At 39.7% G+C, this 19967-nt stretch overlaps 1 protein-coding gene across 1 annotated transcript in view; it reads left to right on the forward strand.

The window, feature by feature from the left end:
• The window catches only part of DGKB (diacylglycerol kinase beta), a 471047-nt gene that overhangs the window by 12540 nt on the left and 438540 nt on the right, over positions 1-19967 (forward strand). Inside the window, exons 2-4 of the mRNA XM_067562119.1 lie at positions 7505-7596; positions 19181-19231; positions 19671-19937. Coding sequence (XP_067418220.1) covers positions 19868-19937 — 70 coding nt within the window. The 5' untranslated portion in view covers positions 7505-7596; positions 19181-19231; positions 19671-19867. The remainder of the gene's footprint in view (positions 1-7504; positions 7597-19180; positions 19232-19670; positions 19938-19967) is intronic.

The raw sequence follows: 19967 nt of genomic DNA on the forward strand, positions 1-19967 counted from the left end.
TTCCTGAACTCTGTTTTACATTATTAGCCATCTGTGCATTGTATATTCACTTTTTTAATGCTGCATAAATACCATGGCGACAGGAATATTAGAAATACCACAGAAAGCTAAAGATGTAGTTCATGGTTTAACTTTGTAACACTGAAATACTTTGTTCCATTGTTCATAACCATATCTAACTACCTACTCAATGAGACATGGAAATACCGCCGACCTACATAAAAAAATATAAACTCCATCCCACAACAGTATTATAGAAAAAGAGTGGGACAGTTACCATTCGTGTCTTGCATATGATATTCCTGTTAATACACCCGAGAATGATATTAGCCTTTTTTTGCAACTGAATCATGTTGACGTGATTCAATTTGTGATCCACTGTAAACCCCCCTCCCCCGATCCTTTTCAGCAGTAGTATTGCATAGACAATTATTTCCCCTTTTGTATTTGTGCATTTGATTTTTCATTCCTAAGTGTAGTACTTTGCACTTCTCTTCATTGAATTTTGTCTGGTTGATTTCAGACCAGTTCTCTTATTTGTCAAAGTTGTTTTGAATTCTTAGCCTGTCCTTCAAAGTGCTCTTCCTAGGTTGGTGTCATCTGCAGATTTTGTAAGCATACTCTCCTCTCCATTTTCCAAGTCATCAATGAATAATATCAGACCAGGACTGACCCCTGCAGGACTCTACTAGATATATCTTCCCAGCTAATATTGATGATGATGATGATGATGACAATGATTTGCACTAAAACTATAGGTAGTAAGTTTACATTGCCATTAAAGTATTTCGCATTCTACAGGAATGTCATTCATGAAGGGTTTTTTGTTTTTTTTTTAAATATAATAGTAACATTAATGGAATAAATACATTATCAAATGTAAACCACTAAGGATAACCCAAGAAAAATAAAACTATTTATTTTGATGAGCCCAGAACAGTATTTTTTTCATGCAACCTCCCCCAGGAGCCTTATTGCATCATGAGGGCAGCAAACCAGGCCACTCCAATGGGAAAACGAGGACAGATCCTCACACAGCGTTCCTCCCCTGAACTTCCTTCTATAGGTGTTTCCAAAGGAGAGGAAGATTTGGGCTCGATTTTTAACATGTAATCATCACTTAATAGAACTTTATCAAATTAGGATCAGAATACAATTTTAAAATTTTTTAACAGTTGGTGTAGAATGTCCTGTGGGTTTGGAAAAAAAGATATTTTAAAAATCCACTAGTCCATTGATACTGAATCAATACAAAAATAACATTTTGTTCTTATTTTGTACCCTATGCTACCCCTGCCTGAGTAATTAACTACACAACAATAGCTTCAGAAGTCTACTGACATTAATGATACTGGTCCATAAATAACTAAACAAAAGCCGTGTTAATTTCAAGATCCATTATAAAACAAGGGGAAAAGATCTGCATAAACAATATAAAGAGATGTTTATGTGCATCATAACATTTTGTTAAGTAACTGTTTACGAAGAATTGGTAAACATTTAAGTTTATGCCCTCCAAATGACGTTTATGTACAAAAAGTCTCAAATTCTAGTAAACTGTTGAAAGTGATAAAATATGTTATAGAAAAAAGGAAGAAAGAAACTTAGATATTACGTTGAAAATATACTTACAAATATATAAGAAATTTGATATGCAAAGCCTGTTTTTAAACTATTTTTGAAGGAGGATATATACTTCCAGTATACTGCAAAACCAAACTTCAGTAGTTCAGCGGAGTCAGTTTAAGAGAACAAAGGCTGTTCTGACACAGACTTCCTGAGTGATCTTAGGTAAGTCACTTAGGATATGCCTATACCGTGCAGTTTGTGCAGACATACTTGGACTATCTTTAATCTAGCTAGCTTGGGCATTGGAGTAGTGAAGCCCTGAGTTAGGCACCCAGGCTCCCCATCCAATATATGGGGAGAGTTAGGTGCTTAAGGATGGGATTCTCTGAAGCCAGCAAGCTGAGTGGGAGCTGCCTAAGCTAGCTCGGAGTAAAATGCAGAGGAAAGGGCTTAAGACCTACATCTTTAAAGATACATATATGCCACTGATCTGAGCTTTAGGCAGCTGAATGGCAAGCTGGGGGGGGGGGGGCACCTATGTCTGCTCAGGACTCTCAGCTATGAACCCTTTCCTATTAGCCCGCTAGCTGTTGTACTTTAATTGACAAATTGTGGGAAAACAGTTTTCCTATTAAATATCTTTTTCTCAAATAACTAGGCTTCATCTACTTCTCATTTCTGACATTTTATGCAGAGCACACTGTTATTCAATATCTGTTTAATCTGTTTATGGTTCTTTTATAGAACTCCAGTCATTGTAGAAGTCCAGTTATCATCTTAGTTGCAAAGTGATATTAGGGCTGACTGTGTACAATTAAATCAGTAAGGGTGCGTCTACACTGCAGCTGGAAGTGTGCTTCCCAGCTCAGGTAGACAGACATGCACTAGCTCTGCTTGAACTAGCATGGTAAAAGTAGCAGTGTAGTCGCAGGTAGCACAGGTGGCAACTCAGGCTTAGGTGCCTGAATGTGTATCTAAGAGTTCCTGGAGGTACTCAGGTGGCTTCCCTGAGCTGCTGCTCCTGCTACCCTCAGCTACACAGCTATTTTTAGCATGCTGGCTTGACCAGAGCTAACACATGTCTACCTATCCAAGCTGGGAGGCACCCTCCAGCTGCAATACAGATGTATCCTAAGTGATAACTTTTCCTCAGCAATGCATACTTATGGATGAACTGCTGATATTATCATGCTGTTCTGTGGATATGTGTAACTAAAGCTAGTCCTACATGTGGCAAAAAGGGAAATAGAATGAAAAGTATCCAGTTTTACTATATAAATGTAAAATTACTTTTTTGTAATGTACATCTTTATAATAAATTGTTATTTTACTGGTTAGACACTTATATTAAATTTCACATTCAAAGAGAACCTATATAATATGGTTGGTTAGACTAGATTAAAGTGATTTAAAACAATTAAAAGTACTTGTAGTGACTTAGAAATGAAGGTTGATCTTGTTGTTAAAGCACTGGACTGGCTTGTTGTTAACCTAGGTTCAGTCCCCAACTCTGCTACAAGCTTCTTGTATAATGTTGGTCACACCACTTAGGGCCAGATTTCTGCCTCTTTAGGTTCTTAATACCTTTGAAAGTCAATGGTGCTTGGGTGCTTAGCCACTTTTGAATGTCTACTAGGCACCTGTCTGTTTGTCTGTCTGTCTAGGCATCTAGGTGGACAGTAGGCAAATGTCCACTAGGCACCTAAGTGGTTCTGTAATACAAATAATTATTGAACTTTTGTGTGCTGTTTATTACTTACCTAATGTCAAATTGCAGAGAACTTACAGAACTGAGGGCTAAATGACTGCACAGATGACCTTTTATGGATCATCTCTTTGGATCCAGGATGTTTCCATGCTTTGTTTTTGTGCAGTCGGCCTTTGTTCGATAACAAATAAGTAGAGCAACACAAGTTACTTGGGGTGACTAAAATTATGCAATATTACGTTCATGGTCTTACTCCTACTTGGTATCAGGCACCACTGATGACAATAATCAGCCTTGGCCACCATATCTGCATTCAAAACATTCTCAAATATGTCAAAGGAGTGTGACTGAGTACTGAGGCCTATGTCATCTGCATAAACAATCTTGCGAAACCCGATATATGGAAGGTCATTCAAATATAAGTTGAAGAACGTTGGAGATAATACTGATCCTTGCGGGAAGCCGTTCTTCTGGTACCTCCTTTCCAAGGACCTCATCTCTGCTGGGTTCCAACATTCAGTAGCATATGTGCTCTATAGCTTTTGACTAAAACCCTGCACAGTCTTAATCTACATTTTGGCTAATCTTTTGCAGACCCAGTCAACCAACTACTTTGACTGAATACTTGGTATCATAATTAAAGGCCAGATTCTGCTACCCTTACTCACTCTAAGGGTACTAACTGAAATCAATGGAAATATTTGTGGAGCAAGGTACAATTTAGTAGGAGTAAGGAGGGCAGAAATCTGGGCCTAAGAAGAGGCTACACCAATTATGTCTTTTTGGCTTTGTTATTTGGGCTCACTGATAGAGGATTTGGATATACTGTGCCTCCCACTTCAGCATGCAACACTGATAGCAGTTATCTTAGGAGAGTGAAGCATGGATCCTTCTTTTCTCTCCTTTCATCTTACCTGTTCCTTGTTTCATCCTCCTCTTGCCCTGGTCCTCCTCTCAGACTAGATTGAGATTGTAAAATATAATAGCACAATTAAGAGTAGCCACTTCACTTGTTTCATCCTGAGAGCAATCATATTTTTAGCCATACATTATTACCACCTTGACTATTAGTATCCTCTATGCCTGTCTACTCATCAGCTTCATTCATCAAGTGACACCGAAATGTCACCAGAGTCAGCATCAGCTTCTCTCTTGAGCAGTTCATTAGCTGAGTCTGACCCTGCTTCCCTTCTGTATATTCCTGGCGAGGATTTCAACTTCAAACTGATTTATCTTCAGCAGCTCTGGCATGTTTTATGGAGAGAGACCAGAATTGCATGTTAGAGGGATGGATGCTGGGAATCTAAGCACTGGAACAAATTATCTAGGGAGATTATGAAATCTGTTATTGGATGTTAGACAAACATCTGTCAGGGATGGTCTAGTTGATACTGAGTCTTTTTTCAGGGCAGGGGACTGGACTAGATGGCCTTCCAATCCTCCATTTATATGATTCTATGATGTCACACTGCACCTGTCCCAAAGTCCAATTTGGACTCCCTTGACAGTGCATTTACAAAAGATGATGATCACAGTCTCTAGGTACATGGTGCTGCACATGAACTTTGAAATCACACAAGTTACAACATAGTTTGATTTTTCTTTTTGTCAATTTAGTCATCTCATTGAGTTGCAAATACATTATCTATGGGGAAGTATTATGGCTTTTGAGTGAGGGGCCGCCCATGCAGCTGCCACCACTCTTAAATTCTAGTTAAGCACTTACATTTTACATGAGTTCTGAAAAGATTAGGAAAAAAGTACCCAACAGACTGAAAGTTTAGGCCTGTGCTTTGTGTGGCCTATATTCAGGCCTGCCTAGTAATGATACTAATAAATACTTTGAACTATTAGCATCTTTCATCCACAGATCCTAAAGTATTCTTCAAACAGTAACTTACATATTGCAGTTTTTGTCAGAGGCAAATTCCAGTCAGTCCTTCCGCCTCTGTACCTCCAGTTCTTCCCTGCCACTCTCCTCAGAACAAGGACAATGACTTTGCAAATATTTTGAAATTAGGACTTTTTTGGTTCTTGTGGATACTGTAGAATTACAGAGGTGTTCTAAATACTGCCTTCCACTGTATTAGCCTAAACTCAAGTGATATTGCTGTCCTGATAATGTATGGTGGACTCTACCAATTAAGGATCAGGAGAACCTGGCATGTGTCTTGGAACATGTGACATCCTGCGCAAAGTTTCAAACCACAAAACTTGGTATCTCAATCTTTGTGCCTATCCAGGGGCTACAGAGATTTCTGTTTTTGAGTTTTGGACTGAAGGTGCCTTTTGGTTTGTGTTTGGGCTTCAGTGAAAGGCAGGCCCTGTTGGACTAGTCAGCCTTTTTTTTTTTTTTTTTCCCCCCCTTCATTTCCATATGCTAACCTGAACCCAACTGAATTTAAACTGTGTGAGGGTATTGTGAAAGATTTAGTTGAGAGAGAGAAATCATGTGAATTCCTGATTAGTTGACAGACAGATATGAAGCCAGGGAAAATGAGTTAGGATGGGGTGGATATGCCCTATATCTTATACATCATTTTAACAGGTACAATTGACTTGATTTGTCCATTTTGGCAACAGCTATTGGTTTAATCCAGGGGTGGCCAAATTTACTGACCCCCCACCCCCCCCCAAACTTCCCTCCACACTGGGCAGAGTCTTCTAGCCCCACCACCCTGCTGCAGGATGGAAACTCCAAGCCCCCCCACCCGTCTGGTAGGTTGGGGGGGGGGAGGGGGGCGGGGAGGAGAGGGGAGGAAACATAGGGGACTCTGCAAGCCACACTTTAACTATAAAACAGCCACGTGTGGCTCACAAGCCACAGTTTGGCCACCCTGGTTTAATCCTTTATAGTTGCAGTTATGCTGATGAAAGTATAGTAGTTTTGGACGGAACCTTTTCTGTTGTGAAATGAGGGTTCCCAAGTGCACTGGATTTTATCACAGATCTCTCCACTGGTCCACAGAAGTTCTGCATAGTAGCAGAAATACTGAAGTGGACTAGTACAATTGTTGGCTCATAAAACAGCCTGGAAAGTGCATTTACATCTGTCACCTACTAATAGCAAGCACTTACTCCTTGTAACAGAGCGGAATGCCCTTTTAAGGACTAGGGCACCTGTGACTAGCCAGCTCTGTTCAGTTTATCAGACTCAGCTGCGAAAGGGTCAAGTGATCCCTATAAAGAGGTGAGAGAACTCAGCTGATGGGGAGTAGCAGGAGGAGCTGCAGGAGGAAGATGGGCTGCTGCAGTAGGAGGAACTGACAGGCAAAGGGGAAAAGCCCCTGGGAGCTGTAGCCCAGGGTGGGCTGAAGAACTGTTCTGGTGTTTGGCATTTGGCCAAGTTTTACAATTGCAGAATAAAACTACCTGAAAAAAGACTCTGGACATATTAGTGAGTCATTCATGGGCTGGGGAGACAGGCCAGCGTGAATCCAGAGTGGCCGGTAAGGCTCTTACCCTAGGGTCGTGGGGCTCCGGGAGCAGAGGAGTTGCCTCGATCAAGGGACGGGGGTGACCGAACAAGAATGCGAACAAGGCTTCAACTGAAGAAATATTGCTCATTTATTTATTCATTAGTAAAGAACAAAGTGCATAGACATAACTAATAACACAAAATCAGAAAAAGATACAAAGGCTTAATATATTCCCATGCATGCAATCATTTCTTATAGTACATAATTCTATTACTTACTACCTCGTGCTTACCGACAGATGGTCGTTTGTAAACTCCTGGTTATCTTAAAGCAAGTGTACTTTCATAACGTTACCAAAAGTGCTTCCTTCTCTAAGCCCCTTGGGCCGAGTCGACTCTAAGAAGTGTTAGCCGTCCCTTGGATGCTGCTGGTTCATAGAAGGGCTCAGTCTAGCTACCGAGGATCCCAGCGGGCTGCAGTCCAAAGTACGACTGACTTTTGGGGTTTAAATACCCTCAAACTGATCAGTTTACTTGCTCAACCTGATCAGTTTACTTGTTCAGCTTGCCACATGTCAAAGTGACATGTCATGTTGGCACTTCCTGTTTTTCGCCAGCCGGTTGTGGTCAGCTCATGTGGTCAGCTCATCCATTCTTATTTCCGCCCTCTATTTGTGCTGTGCTAGCTCCTGGACGGTCCTTATTAGGTCCTTTGGGCCCTTTTCCCAAGCTATTTCCCAAGCTATGTACTTCGCTATTCTATCTTAAAGCACAAACCCATTAACTATTCTTTTATATTCTACGGCCAGCAGCCTACACATGGTGGAGAATGTGAGCAGGTGATCACCCGCTGGAGCTGAACGGAAACTGAGGCAGCAACTCTTTGAGGAGTATGTTCCAGGTGATTTTTTTTGTATTAAAAATTTAAATAGACATTTTTATAAAACCTGAAGCCAGACTGGGCAGGGCAGCCCTGCAACATTCCTAAACTGCAGTTCCGTTGTGTTTGTGAAAATTAGAAATGAATAAAAACATAAGATAAATTTTAAAATAAACACACTCAAAACTGGAAAAAGTGAAAAATTATAGGGAAAAAATGTAAAAGACTCTAACTAGGGAGAGAGAAAACGAGAGAGAGAAATAGAGTTTAAGAAAGGTGAGCTGGTAAGATGACATGGACTCAGGTGCCAGCAATATGCAGATGAGACTCTGCTCTACTTTGTCTTCACCACATTTGACCATATCACTACCACCAAGATAACCCACTATTGGACGAGATCAGCTGGTTGAAGTTGAATCCGAGCAAGACTCAGTTATGTTGGTGGGCAGTGGACAGCATTTTTAGATACTACAGTCACAGTTCAGTCTCCTTGGGTTGAAGATACACACTCACAATTAGTTAATTCAGTACATAATTTAGGAATGCTCTTTTATTCCTTACTGTCACTAAGATCTCTCATAGCGGAATCCATGAGTAACACATTCAACCATTTCCAACTGTTTAGAGACTCCATTCTATCCCAGCAAACAATGATCTGACCTTGGTTATACATGTCTGTGTAAACTTGACTCTGGCCTATAGCAATACCGAATACTTGAAGCCATCATCCCTTAGGAAAATCCAACTAGTACAGAACATTGCAATACATCTCCTCTGCAAGAAGGGCAACTACTGACTACACTTTGCTGACTTCCCATTGACTATCAAATCAGGGTCAAGGTTTCAGGTCTTATTTTCAAGGCACTCAGTGGTCTGGGCCCAATGTGTCTAAAAGATCACCTAAAGCGCTGGGATGAAGAGTGTGGTTAACAACGCTGCTCTTCAGGCACAACAGAACTTTCTACAGCAAGGGTAAAGCTTGTCTGCAGGAGACAGTTTTTTTTTTTTTTTTTTTTTTTTCTTGAGGGTTGGTCTGACTGCAGAACAAACTCACACAAACATTAAGAACCACCACAATAAACCTCTCCATCTTCCTCTCCAAGCGTAAGGAACACTTCAGCTTTCTCTGATATCAACACTAGCAGTGTGTACATATAGAATAAATAAATTAAACCAAGCAAATTAAACTAAGCAAACAAACAAACCACCACCAACAAAAATCTACTGAAGCAAAATATTACACTGCACACACAATTCATCCTGGGAAGGGGATGGGGAAGGGGAGAGAGAATTGGGGATTAAAACTGAATTCTGTATAAATTCTTCTACCACCTACATCGCAATTGTATCTCAGCACCTTCTAGTAGCATGTTAAGTAGTGCAACTAACATCCATCAAGTGTTGTTAATTCTTTCCCCAGATATGCATGTGTGACCCTTTTGACCTAAAGGGGAGCTATGCATATATATTTGAAGGCAGAATTTGACCCCAAGATGTTTATTTCTCAGTGTTCTGCACTTTTGGAACTTTTTATTTTTGGAGGTAGGGAAAAAGTGACACAAACTCATAACATAGAAAGAATTTTGATTGGTCCATACAACAGAATGATTTATTTAATGTTCTGCAGTGCAAAGCACTCTACATTCTAACAGTGTTATTTTCTGCAGTTTCATAAGACACCTATCAAATTCTGTATTTGGTAACAGGCACATCAGAGAGAATTTGCTGTAATTCATTAACTGAGGCTGGGTCATACGTTTTGTGATTCAGCAGTCTTTAATTTTAAGAGCCATTTGAATGTAAAACTCAGCCAGCATATCCCATATTTCTGAAATAGATCATTTGCAGTGTATTAACAGATTCTGGTCTAAATAATTTATTATACACTTTTTGGTGAGATTGAATCCCCTTGTGTTCTCTCCTGATTTTAACATTTTATATGTAGTGATTTTCTACAGAGAGAAAATGTGCATGTGTGTGTTTGAGAGAATTTTAGAGACAATGTGAGTGAGGTAATATCTTTTATTGAACCACCTTTTTTCCCTAACAGAAGTTGATCCCATAAAAGATATTACCTCACCTGGGTTGGTTCTCTAATATCCTGAGACCAACACAGCTACAACACCACTGCAGAGAATTTTATTCTCTAGTGAACAGTATCTATTTTAATGGGGCTGTGGGTAGTTTTTTTTTTTTTCATTTGTGTATGAGTGCACTTGTTTTTAAATGGACCAAAAAAAAAAAAAAAAAAAAAAAAAAAAGACGACTTACTCTTCAAACTTCTTGCTTTAACTTTTCTTATTTAATGAGTGATTTTTTTCAAACTCTGACACAGGAGTTTGAAGTCTGGGAAACAAGTCCTTTGAAACAAGCCTTTTGAATAAGTATTTGCCTGTAAAATGGGGGAAGATTAATTCCTGCCTGAGAGATGCCAATCTGTATTTATTTTAGTCCGTTGCCTTTTCTGAAAGGAAGACCAGCCAAAGGACAAGAAAGACTTTGTGAACCTATAGCAACATTAGTACATTTATGTGCTTATTTTGTGTCTCTGTTTTCTTTTTTTTTTTTCTTTTTTTTTTTTTGCAGCAGAGAAACCCTTAGGCATTCAGATGTAGTCTTTCTGACCCAGCAAAAAGTGTACCTTAACACCTTGGAAATAGCAAGAATACATGGAGGTGGAAAGGCTTTTTTAAGTTACTTAGGGTCTAGGTTAAGTAGCTTTTAAAATACCTGGAAGCTTAGAAACACAAAATTTGGGGTGCAGCAGTATAACCACACTGAGAAAGATATATTGTAAATATGCACCTTTTTATTAAAACTGTAATTAAATATTAAAGGATTTTATTCATCACATTGGGTTTGATTCACCTCACTGCCATAAAACTTGATATATTGGAGTGGAGGATCAGTCCTCTCTGGTTAGTATTCCTCTTAACCATGGAGACTATAACAGTCCAATATTTTCTCCCCTATTCTTAACGTGTCACATGTTTTCTGTGTCATGTGTCCCCAGATTTACTGGGTATGTTCTAAATAAATAATTTCAGAAGGAGCATTTGAGTAATTCCCTCTCTGAGGAGTATACTCTGGGTGGCTTTTTTATATTAAAATTTTAAATGGACTTTTTTACAAGCTCAGTATCGCACTTCAGGGTGTACATTTGTCAGACAATATTCACGTTTCTTAGTGGCGTCAAAGGCATTCAGCTAAACTTTATGGCTCAGATTCTCAATGGGTAAAAAACAGCAAAGTTCCATTGACTTCAGTGGAGGTATGTCAATTTACACCAGCTGTGTATCTTACTCCATACCTCAGTCTACTGGGTATGTATTACTAAAATGAGTAAATGCTTTTTAATGTGTTTACTTATATAAATAACAAAAGAGAATATTGCTGCTCCTAACATTTGTGTATTCATTTAGGGGGTTATGAAAACTGTGATTACAAAAAGGAAAAGCAAATAAAATCAGGTTGGAGAAAGAAGTGTGGCAAATAACTTTTGGATTAGTATTTCATTCAAAACACATAACATCAACTATACGATAAATGGCAGGTGAAGTCTAATCAATATTGTAGCCAGGATTTTTCTAGAAATTGTCAAATGAATTGTAAGGTGTGATGTGCTCCTCAGTGGTTTCACATACATAAACCCAGAAAGAACTCCTAGGACTTTTCAAGAATTGTTAACTTTTTCCCCTCCCAGTATAGCTTGAATGACACTGTGCAAGGCACAGGTGATTAATGGTGAGGGTGCATCCACTCCTCCTATCTGGTCAATAATTCCCAGAAATGCCATGTACTTTTGATCAATATTGCTTAATTAACAGAGCAGAAATAATGTAATTGGTAACCTTGCACATTTTAATATGCTACAGAGTCAAAAGATATAGTAATTCAGAATTAAATTGCTCCTCTGCTGCTGTTCATTATGAAGTGCAATTTTTTATTGTATGATAAGCCTGAAAATGGCAATGTTGATTCATTAAAGAAAGGTGTTTAGGCACTGTCTGCATAAGGAAATTTTCTGTGTTCTCAACTGACTTTCAAGAAAATGGTCTTGTGTACTATTTCAGGTGTGTCTTTGCAAGCATTTGCTGGCCAACAGATATTCTTAAATTGTTATGGAAAACTATTTTGAGGAATCCATTTAAACACTTAACTCCCCCCTCTTTTTAGTCGCCCCCCCAAAAAAAAACAAACAAACAAACAAAAAAAACAATGTTATTGTAAACTGTTAGACTTTGCAAATATCCTTTTGTAGTCAGGGCCTTGTTCTGTAGAGGTTTGGCTGGTTCAGACAGTGCTGGCAAACCAGTAGGGAAAGAGGCTCCCAGTTCATAGGTGCACCACTCAAGGAGCAGGGAAAAACACCAGCATGATGTTTCTGGTTGTGCTCCACTGCTGTGTGACTGGAATATGTGAGCTGTTTTGTGTGTGTTTGCAAAGAGTTCTGGTGTGAAAAGAACTGTTGAGCCACTGGAGGAATTTAGATTTCTTTCCCTTTATTGCTGCCTTGAGATATCACAAGTTGTCATCCCTCTCACTCCCCCCTTCCATCTCCTCCTATACTGCAAGAAACATGTGATTGCTGTTTCTATGACTTTCTTCACAAACACACGCAAATCAGTTTGGGACCATCCCCTATAGCCCAGCCCTGCCTCTATGGGAAGGCTGTCCCCAGCAGGCATGTGAAGGATGTGACTGAGAATGTTTCACAATGAATCTTGGACAGTGAAGGTAGGGTGCTCATTATAATGGTATTGTAAAGGGCCTCAAGTAACTTAAAGCCAGCCCTCTTTAGAGAAGTTCAATTCTTGAAATGCATAATTGCTTCAGCCTCCATAGCAATTATGGTGTGAAACATTCTGCTGATATATTTTGTTCCTATTTCTCAAGGAAAACCACCAATCAGTCATGCTGTGGGGGAGTAACTATTGTTTCCATAGAGAGAAATTGTTGTTCCCCTGTGGTTCTTTGTTGTTTTCTCTTTTTTTTTCTTTCTTTCAAAAGCATAAAAGTTGGAATAGGTTTCTATGATTGGCTAAACTATTGGGAAGTCCTTTTCCTGTTTAGTGGGAGTAGTGTTGACGGTCGCTGGTTGGCAAGAATGAGGAGGAATGAGTTTGGAGAGGACCTAGATCATCCCACTGCTTTCCTCTTCCTATAACTTGGAGGATGCCTACTTACAACACAGGTTTTTCTTCTGCAGCCATTAATCCCACCCTCTCTTTTGAAGAGTAAGTGACTGGAAAGTTAGTAAATGAAGTTGTGTGAGAGAGTTTGTGCCATAGAAAGGTGGAAGGACTCTCCATATTGTGGAAAGTCTTAGACACAGCAGAGTAAATTCAAGAGCCGATTTCTGGTACACATTATAACTTGGAGACTGATAATTTAACATGCATTGTGACCAGGAAATACCAGAGGAAGATTTTTGTATTCTTATTGTGATAAAATAGATACCTTAGATAATATTATATCTTCATTTGTCTTATTTGTATGGTCTGCTTTGTATCTAAGTTCTTCGTCAAGGAGGACTAGAAAGTTACCTAAACAGAGATTTTATGTGAACAAAATGATGGCAGAGATCCATGTATTCTGGAATAGGTCAAACTCTTAGAGGATCAGTGGAGTTTCTTACCTGACATCCTGTATATTTTAGAAGTATACCATATTGCTTTCTTTGAAGTAAGTTGCCTTTGCATGGAGAAGTAAATGCACTGTTTACATCTGTATAGTGCAGGCGATCAGTATTTTACTTGCCAACAAGCAGGGACATGTTTGATTAATGCTTTGGCTGTTTTTTTCCCTCACTTGTTGTTGTGCTGTTACTGTGATGGCTTTCCACTTTGTAAAGTAGGATAGATTTCTCTCATTGCATGACTTCTATAAGATACCTAGGGAAACAGCATTAAAACAAAGTACAAAGAATGTATTTGGTTGAAACTTCATCAAGAAAGCTAATTTACATTATTTCAACCAAATACATTCTTTGTACTTTGTTTTAATGCTGTTTCCCTAGGTATTAACATTTAATTTACATTACTGTAACCCAAGCCATTTGTATGAAATATGTTTCTTGTTGAAAGGAAATGTTTATGATATTTGATCTGACATATACAATTGAGGATAAGTATGCATCAGTGTATATTTTGAATGTTTCCACTATCTGTATAATCTATGGTACACAGGGTTTTTATAGCTACATCATTATCTATATATAATGAAAGAACTCCTCCATAAAAGACTTACCAATGAAAACAAAGTAACAGAGCTGCAGGAATGATACTCTTCCTTATATAGGGCTGGATTGCCCCTTCTGCAGTGAAACCTGTGGGAGAGGACTGAGAGAGAACTGAAATGTCTGGGGAGTTTGCCCTTGTAGAGATTCCTCCACGTTATTCTCCTGCAGGGTGTTGGATAGTGAAGGAACATAATGTGATAGTCTGTAAGACCTGACTGCAGTGGAGCCCTTTGGGAGAATGGTATGATGTCTCAGGGATGATACATCTCCCACCTCACATGTGCAACAGGGGACTCTATGTATGTGAAGGGTATCCCCATACATAGACTGGGCACACAAGAATCCACCTTCATAGAATGTTCAACTACAAAGTCATTGCAGTTGTGCACAGGGACAGAGCAATTAGTTAAGATCCCTGACTAGTCATTGTCTGGTCACGGACATTAATGGCAATGCCAGTTTGTTCAAATTAAGTATCTTCGTTAAATAGTTGAACTAATCTATAACTATATATCATACACTAACATTAACTTGTATAACCGAAGAATCTAATTTCATTAAGAATACCGGTTGTAATGTTGTAAAAGGTTATGATAGCAGCATGGTAAATTACATGAATTAGCCATTTAAAAATAAAACTGTCTTCAGTAAAACCTAATCAGTCATCAGAACAATGAAAAACAAGCCTGTAATTTAATGAAAAATTCCCTGATGACCTTAGTTATGTTCTTTTGACATAAATAAAACAATGACAGAAGTTCCCAAGTTAGAATCGTAGCTATCTGATAAAATGTCAGTTCCACGTAATGTAGTTCTTCCCCTTTTCTTTGCTATTAAAGTTGACTCATCCTTGTCTAGCACTGGCATCTGTGAGAGCTGACATATTACCATTAGCCACCATCATCACAGTTATTTTGCTATTTTTCCACTCAACTGTGCTTTCTCCAACTAATCTTTACTATTGTTCTGTCATCATTTCTTAGTTCCATTTCTTTAATTTGTATCACACATTTTATTCTAATTTGAGAATATGAACAACACAGTAATATATCTGTAATGTGTTTTATTTGTAAGATCTGTATTGATTCTGGTTCTTAATTGAAAAGGACAAGGAAGCAGCCCAAGCAGAGGTTTACCTGCACAAAGATAGCTATTATTTTCACTAGATGATCCTAACTTTTCCTTGATGCATGCACAAATGCTCATCTCACTAACTGGAGTGCAGCTTTTGTGGGGCCACGAGCAGCGGAGACACTCGCTGGGATTGTGGAGGGAGAGAAGATCTCAATTGGGATTAGCTGGGGCAGCGCTCCATGTGCTTCCTCTGCTTCCCCATCCATGTTCTGTTTGCCTTCAGCATGTGTGGGGTGGGAGGGGGGGACTGCTTCTTTCTCTTCTCCCTTTTCCGCCTTCCTCATGCTACATGGTGTAAGGTATGTGTGGGAGTGTTACGTGCTGCATCTCCGCCTTGGCTTTGGAATCGGTCTCACCCACTGCTGCTACCATTAAGTGGTGGAGGTGGTGGAGGTGGTGTTGTGGCTGGATGCTTGGCTAATATCTGGAGTTACAGAAAAAGGAAGTTGTTGCTGCTTAGGTAAGGAAGCTATTGTGGGCTTCCTGTTTCAGCCCCACCCTTCCCATACTTAATATAGTTGTTGGACCTCCTAGAGCTAGGCTGATTGTCCGTTTTGGGGTCTGGAAGAGATTTGCCCATATGGCAAAATTGCCAAAATGCTGAATGAGTTTCTCTAATTCCATCTGACACCCAGAAGGGCTGGTTTTGGGGGTTTAAGTTACAATTGTTCCAACTATGGAGAGTTCCAGTGCAGTTGGTGAATTAGAAAGGGTCCAATCTGAGGTCCTGTAACTCAGTGGTCTGCGTGGGTACTGGTCCTGGGTATGGCACTGCATAATGAGGGGTTTGCTTCTATGTCCCATGCAGCTTGTGGCTCAACTTACCTCATCTCTCCTACCTCCAGCATCAAAGAGGGGAATGGGCTGGGACTCTGGCTTCCAGTTAGGATTTCATGGTAGATTTGAGGGTAATGGGGGACACGGCCATCATAGGTGCCCTCAGATTTATAGTACCACAGACAATGGTGCCCACTGAGAACTACACTGGAACAACCATGCCACATAGTTTGGGGTGGCCAACCCAGTTAGATAATAGGCTTAAATAATATTGCAGCCTCAACATTTAACCATGCTATGGGGTCTGTATCTCATTGTTTCTATGTCCATTTCAGTATTCTATATTTCATAGATTCATCGATTATAAAGTCAGAAGGGACCATTGTGGTCATAACACAGGCCATAGGACTTTCCTGAATTAATTCCTGTTTGAACTAGAGTATATCTTTCAGAAAGAACAGTCAATCTTGATGTTAAAATTTCCAGTGAAATCCACTGCAACAATTTCTAAGTTGTTCCACTAGTTAATTACCCCTTACTATTAGCAATATGTGCCTTATTTCTAGTCTGAATTTGTTTAGGTTCAATTTCCAGTGACTAGATCTTGTTATACTTTTGTCTGCTAGATTGAAGAGTCTTCTATTCTCTATTCTCCATGTAAGTAGTTGGAGACTGATGAAGCCACCTCTTCACCTTCTCTTTGTTAAGCTAAATGAATTGAGCTCTTTGAGTCTTTCACGTAAGGCATATTTTCCAGTCCTTTTAATGATTCTCATGGCTCTTCTCTGAATCCTCTCCAATTTCCACATCATTCTTGAATTGTGGACACCAGAACTGTACGATGTATTTCTGAAATGATTGCACCCAGTGTGAAAATGGATTTATTTATATATATAAAAATGCAATTAATATAGATAAACTAAGGGGGGGTTGGGTTAGGGCAGCACTGACAGCATCACTGCAGGGGGTTCCTAGCACTGACAGAAGGACTGCAGGGGACTTCCTGTATGGCTGATGGGCCCAGGATATCTGGCATAAGATGCATGGGAGGCTGTGGTCTTGGTCCAGTGGAGCAGGGACTCTCAGCCAGTGCTGCAAAGAGGAGGACAAGCCCCCAGCCACAGGGGAGGCTATCCTGCTGCTGAAAACAGTTCTTGCCAAGGGATATTTCCCCCTCACTCTCCGCCGCCTCCCCCGGCCCTCCCCCCCCCCCCCCCCCCGGCTGGTAAGTGAATGAGTGGGGCTTTGTGACAGTGGAACTGCAGAGGGCTCCTTGCACAGCTGGGAGGCTAGTAACCCATGATCTCTGCAGGTGCAAGGTGTGGGGAAGGCCATGATCTAGCCATGGAGCAGTGGGATATCCTCCCTGGTCCAGGGTCTCTGCTCTGCCCTGCCAGGACCACAGCCATCTTTGCATCTGCATGGATCCAGTGTCATCAGCCCCAGGGTCATGCAGGGAGCCCTCTGCAGCTCCGCTATCATCGCCCTGCTCACTCACTCTTGTGACAACAGGGGGCTCCTTGCTCTGCCACAAGGCTGGGGGAGTTCAATCCCTGCAGGTGCCAGATGTGAGGGCAGGCTGCATGCCCACCAGCTGTTACTGATGGATATTGTGTTGGTCGATTTCAGTGTGCTAGCTGAAAGTGACACTTAATGACAGCTATTGTTTTAAGCTGAAGCCTGCCAAATCTCAATAATATCTCTCTACTCCTGGCCAACATTGCCCTGTATAAACATCTGAGAATCACATTAACCGTTTTGCCCTGGTGTTGCACTGATATCAGTTCAGTTGATATCCACTGTGACCCCCCACTCCCAAGTTTTTTTTTCAGCCACTGCATCCCAGGATAACATCCCGTTTCTGTAAGCATGGCCTACATCCTTTGTTCTTACATATGACTTTATATTCAACCATATTGAAACTCATATTGTTTGCTTGCATGAACAATTCCTTCAGCTTCACTAACGAGAAGCCCTCCTTTCACTACTGTAGTAGCTACTAATTTATTTTTTCTTGGCATGGCTGACCTTCACTCACTGTAACAGATTTCTTTGGCTCCTCAGACTTTTCTGTGTATAGTGTATTGCACAGGATTTAGAAAGCAGGCATGTCGATATAATCAATATCGCTAATACTTTGTGTCTGAAAAATTTTCTACTGAGGAACTCAGGACTCAGATGTTAAGTGTTTAACATCAATAGCTCCATCCTGTGGGCATATTCAACTCCAATCTGCCTTCTGTTTTGGATACTCTTGGTTTTGCACTTGTCTTGACTTGATCTTCCATTGCCTGTTGTCATGGGTGTGAGCAGAGAAGATAGGAAGGATGGCTTCACTGTGGCATGAGACTCCAACCCCAAGGAATCATGAAATTCTCTGCTGAAATTCCAAATGATTGGTGGGTCTGTTTTGATAGGCAGGGAGAGTGACCAAGGAGTAGATGCACTCAGTAGCAAACTTCCCCTGGGACCTAGCTGGTTTCTGATGGGAAATCCATGTGGGAGTAAGTGTTGCTGCACCATTAACTCCTCTGTGTGGTAAACTGGCGGGAATGGCTAAGGGGTCAGTCAATAATAGCATGGCTATGAAAAGAACTATGAGGCTTTTGGGGAGAGGAAACATTTCCCAGCCATCTTTGAGAGAGTTCAAAATATACAGTTACTCTCTACCCATGGTTGTTTCCCAACCTGAGAGATAACAAGCCTGAATGCAAAAGAAATGGCTCATTGATAAACTTGTGGAGTTTCTAGAGCATGTTAATTATTCAGCTGGATGTTTTCCCATAACAAGAGACTATTTGCCCCCCGTTGTTTCTTGAGCACAGTGAAAAACAACTCAACTGAAAACAAAACAAGCACCTTTTTTAAGTTGTTTCGATGACTTATTGGCATTTTTTCTTACTTTCCTAATCTTCTGTCCACATTTTCATTCCCTTTATATAAAATCAGCATATTTAAGGCTATTAACATACTTACCCTTTTTTCTTAGATACCCCATAAAATACATCACTTATGATTTAGTCAATGTATTTTATCACTTGTTTAACAAAGGGGCAGCCAGTGTTATCTGGCTGTTATTCCATGATATAATAATACTACACAGTTTACTGTTTGGATGACGCTAAGTGTGATCAGAAAATCTGCAGTGTAATTCAGGATTCAAAATTTTTCAGGTGAAATGGTCCTGCATCAAGGACTAAAAATAAGTTAAATTTTTAAAAGTAAGGGTCATTCCCAAATTGATAGGTGAATTAGACCTACCCTATTATTCATTTCTCCTCTTGATTTCTGAATCGGTTTATCCAGAGACAGTAACCAAACTTGAGACTGAAAAGAGGTGCTGTCAGTTGTTAGGCATGTGTTTTTTTTGTGTGTATTTTCTGTCCTAGTGCGCCAACTTCTCCTGTTTTTTGTTGTTGTCCTTACTTTGATTTTCCTCTTCCTCCCCTTTAGCCTTGGACCTCTTCTTCCTTATCACTCTTTCCCTTAGACTGACCCTCCCAGGTAATATTACTGTTAAAATTACTGTGTAATATTACTGTTAAAATTACTGTGTAAAGAGTAGTGCTATTAGTGATCCCCCATTAGAAAGCATGCCATCCTGCTTCATTGGGATAAAAAGTGCATAAAGTTGGTTTGAGATTGGGCACTAAATTTAATCCTGTTGCCTGAATTGGACCTGGTAGCGTAACTATTTATGCTATCAATTGTGTTTTAGTGGTGGCATCTAAAGATCAAAGCCCTAACTATAATAATAATTCATAAAATTGATTATAATTTACATAGCTAATGAAAAGTAAGATTTGAAAATACAAATTGGACTAGTAATATTAGATTATTAATATATTTGAACAACTATTAATCTTATAATTATCAGTGAAAGTTGTATTAATTTTGTACCTGGTATGTACATTTTAATTATTTTCCCCTCTTCTTTTAACAGTGCTTTAATTCGTCATTGAAGCCACACATTCAGAACAGTTTATACCATCAAACATTTCATATAGACTGATTCTATCTCTCAGAAAGTCTCCAGGCACTGTGAATTGAAACTACTAAACTATGTTGGAGTTTGTGAGCAACTAATACGTGGGTCAAAAGACATTTTTCTGATATTTAATAAAGAACCTTATCACCATTATGATGAATCGGGAGAAGTGGGTTAACCTCAGTCCAACAGAATTTTCTCAGCTTCAGAAGTACGCAGAATGTAAGTACTTATTGTTTGAAATATTCAGTA

Source organism: Emydura macquarii, unplaced genomic scaffold, assembly GCF_026122565.2.
Source record: "Emydura macquarii macquarii isolate MOO-44397 ecotype Brisbane River unplaced genomic scaffold, CSIRO-AGI_Emac_v2 contig_2422, whole genome shotgun sequence".
Taxonomy (NCBI): domain Eukaryota; kingdom Metazoa; phylum Chordata; order Testudines; family Chelidae; genus Emydura; species Emydura macquarii.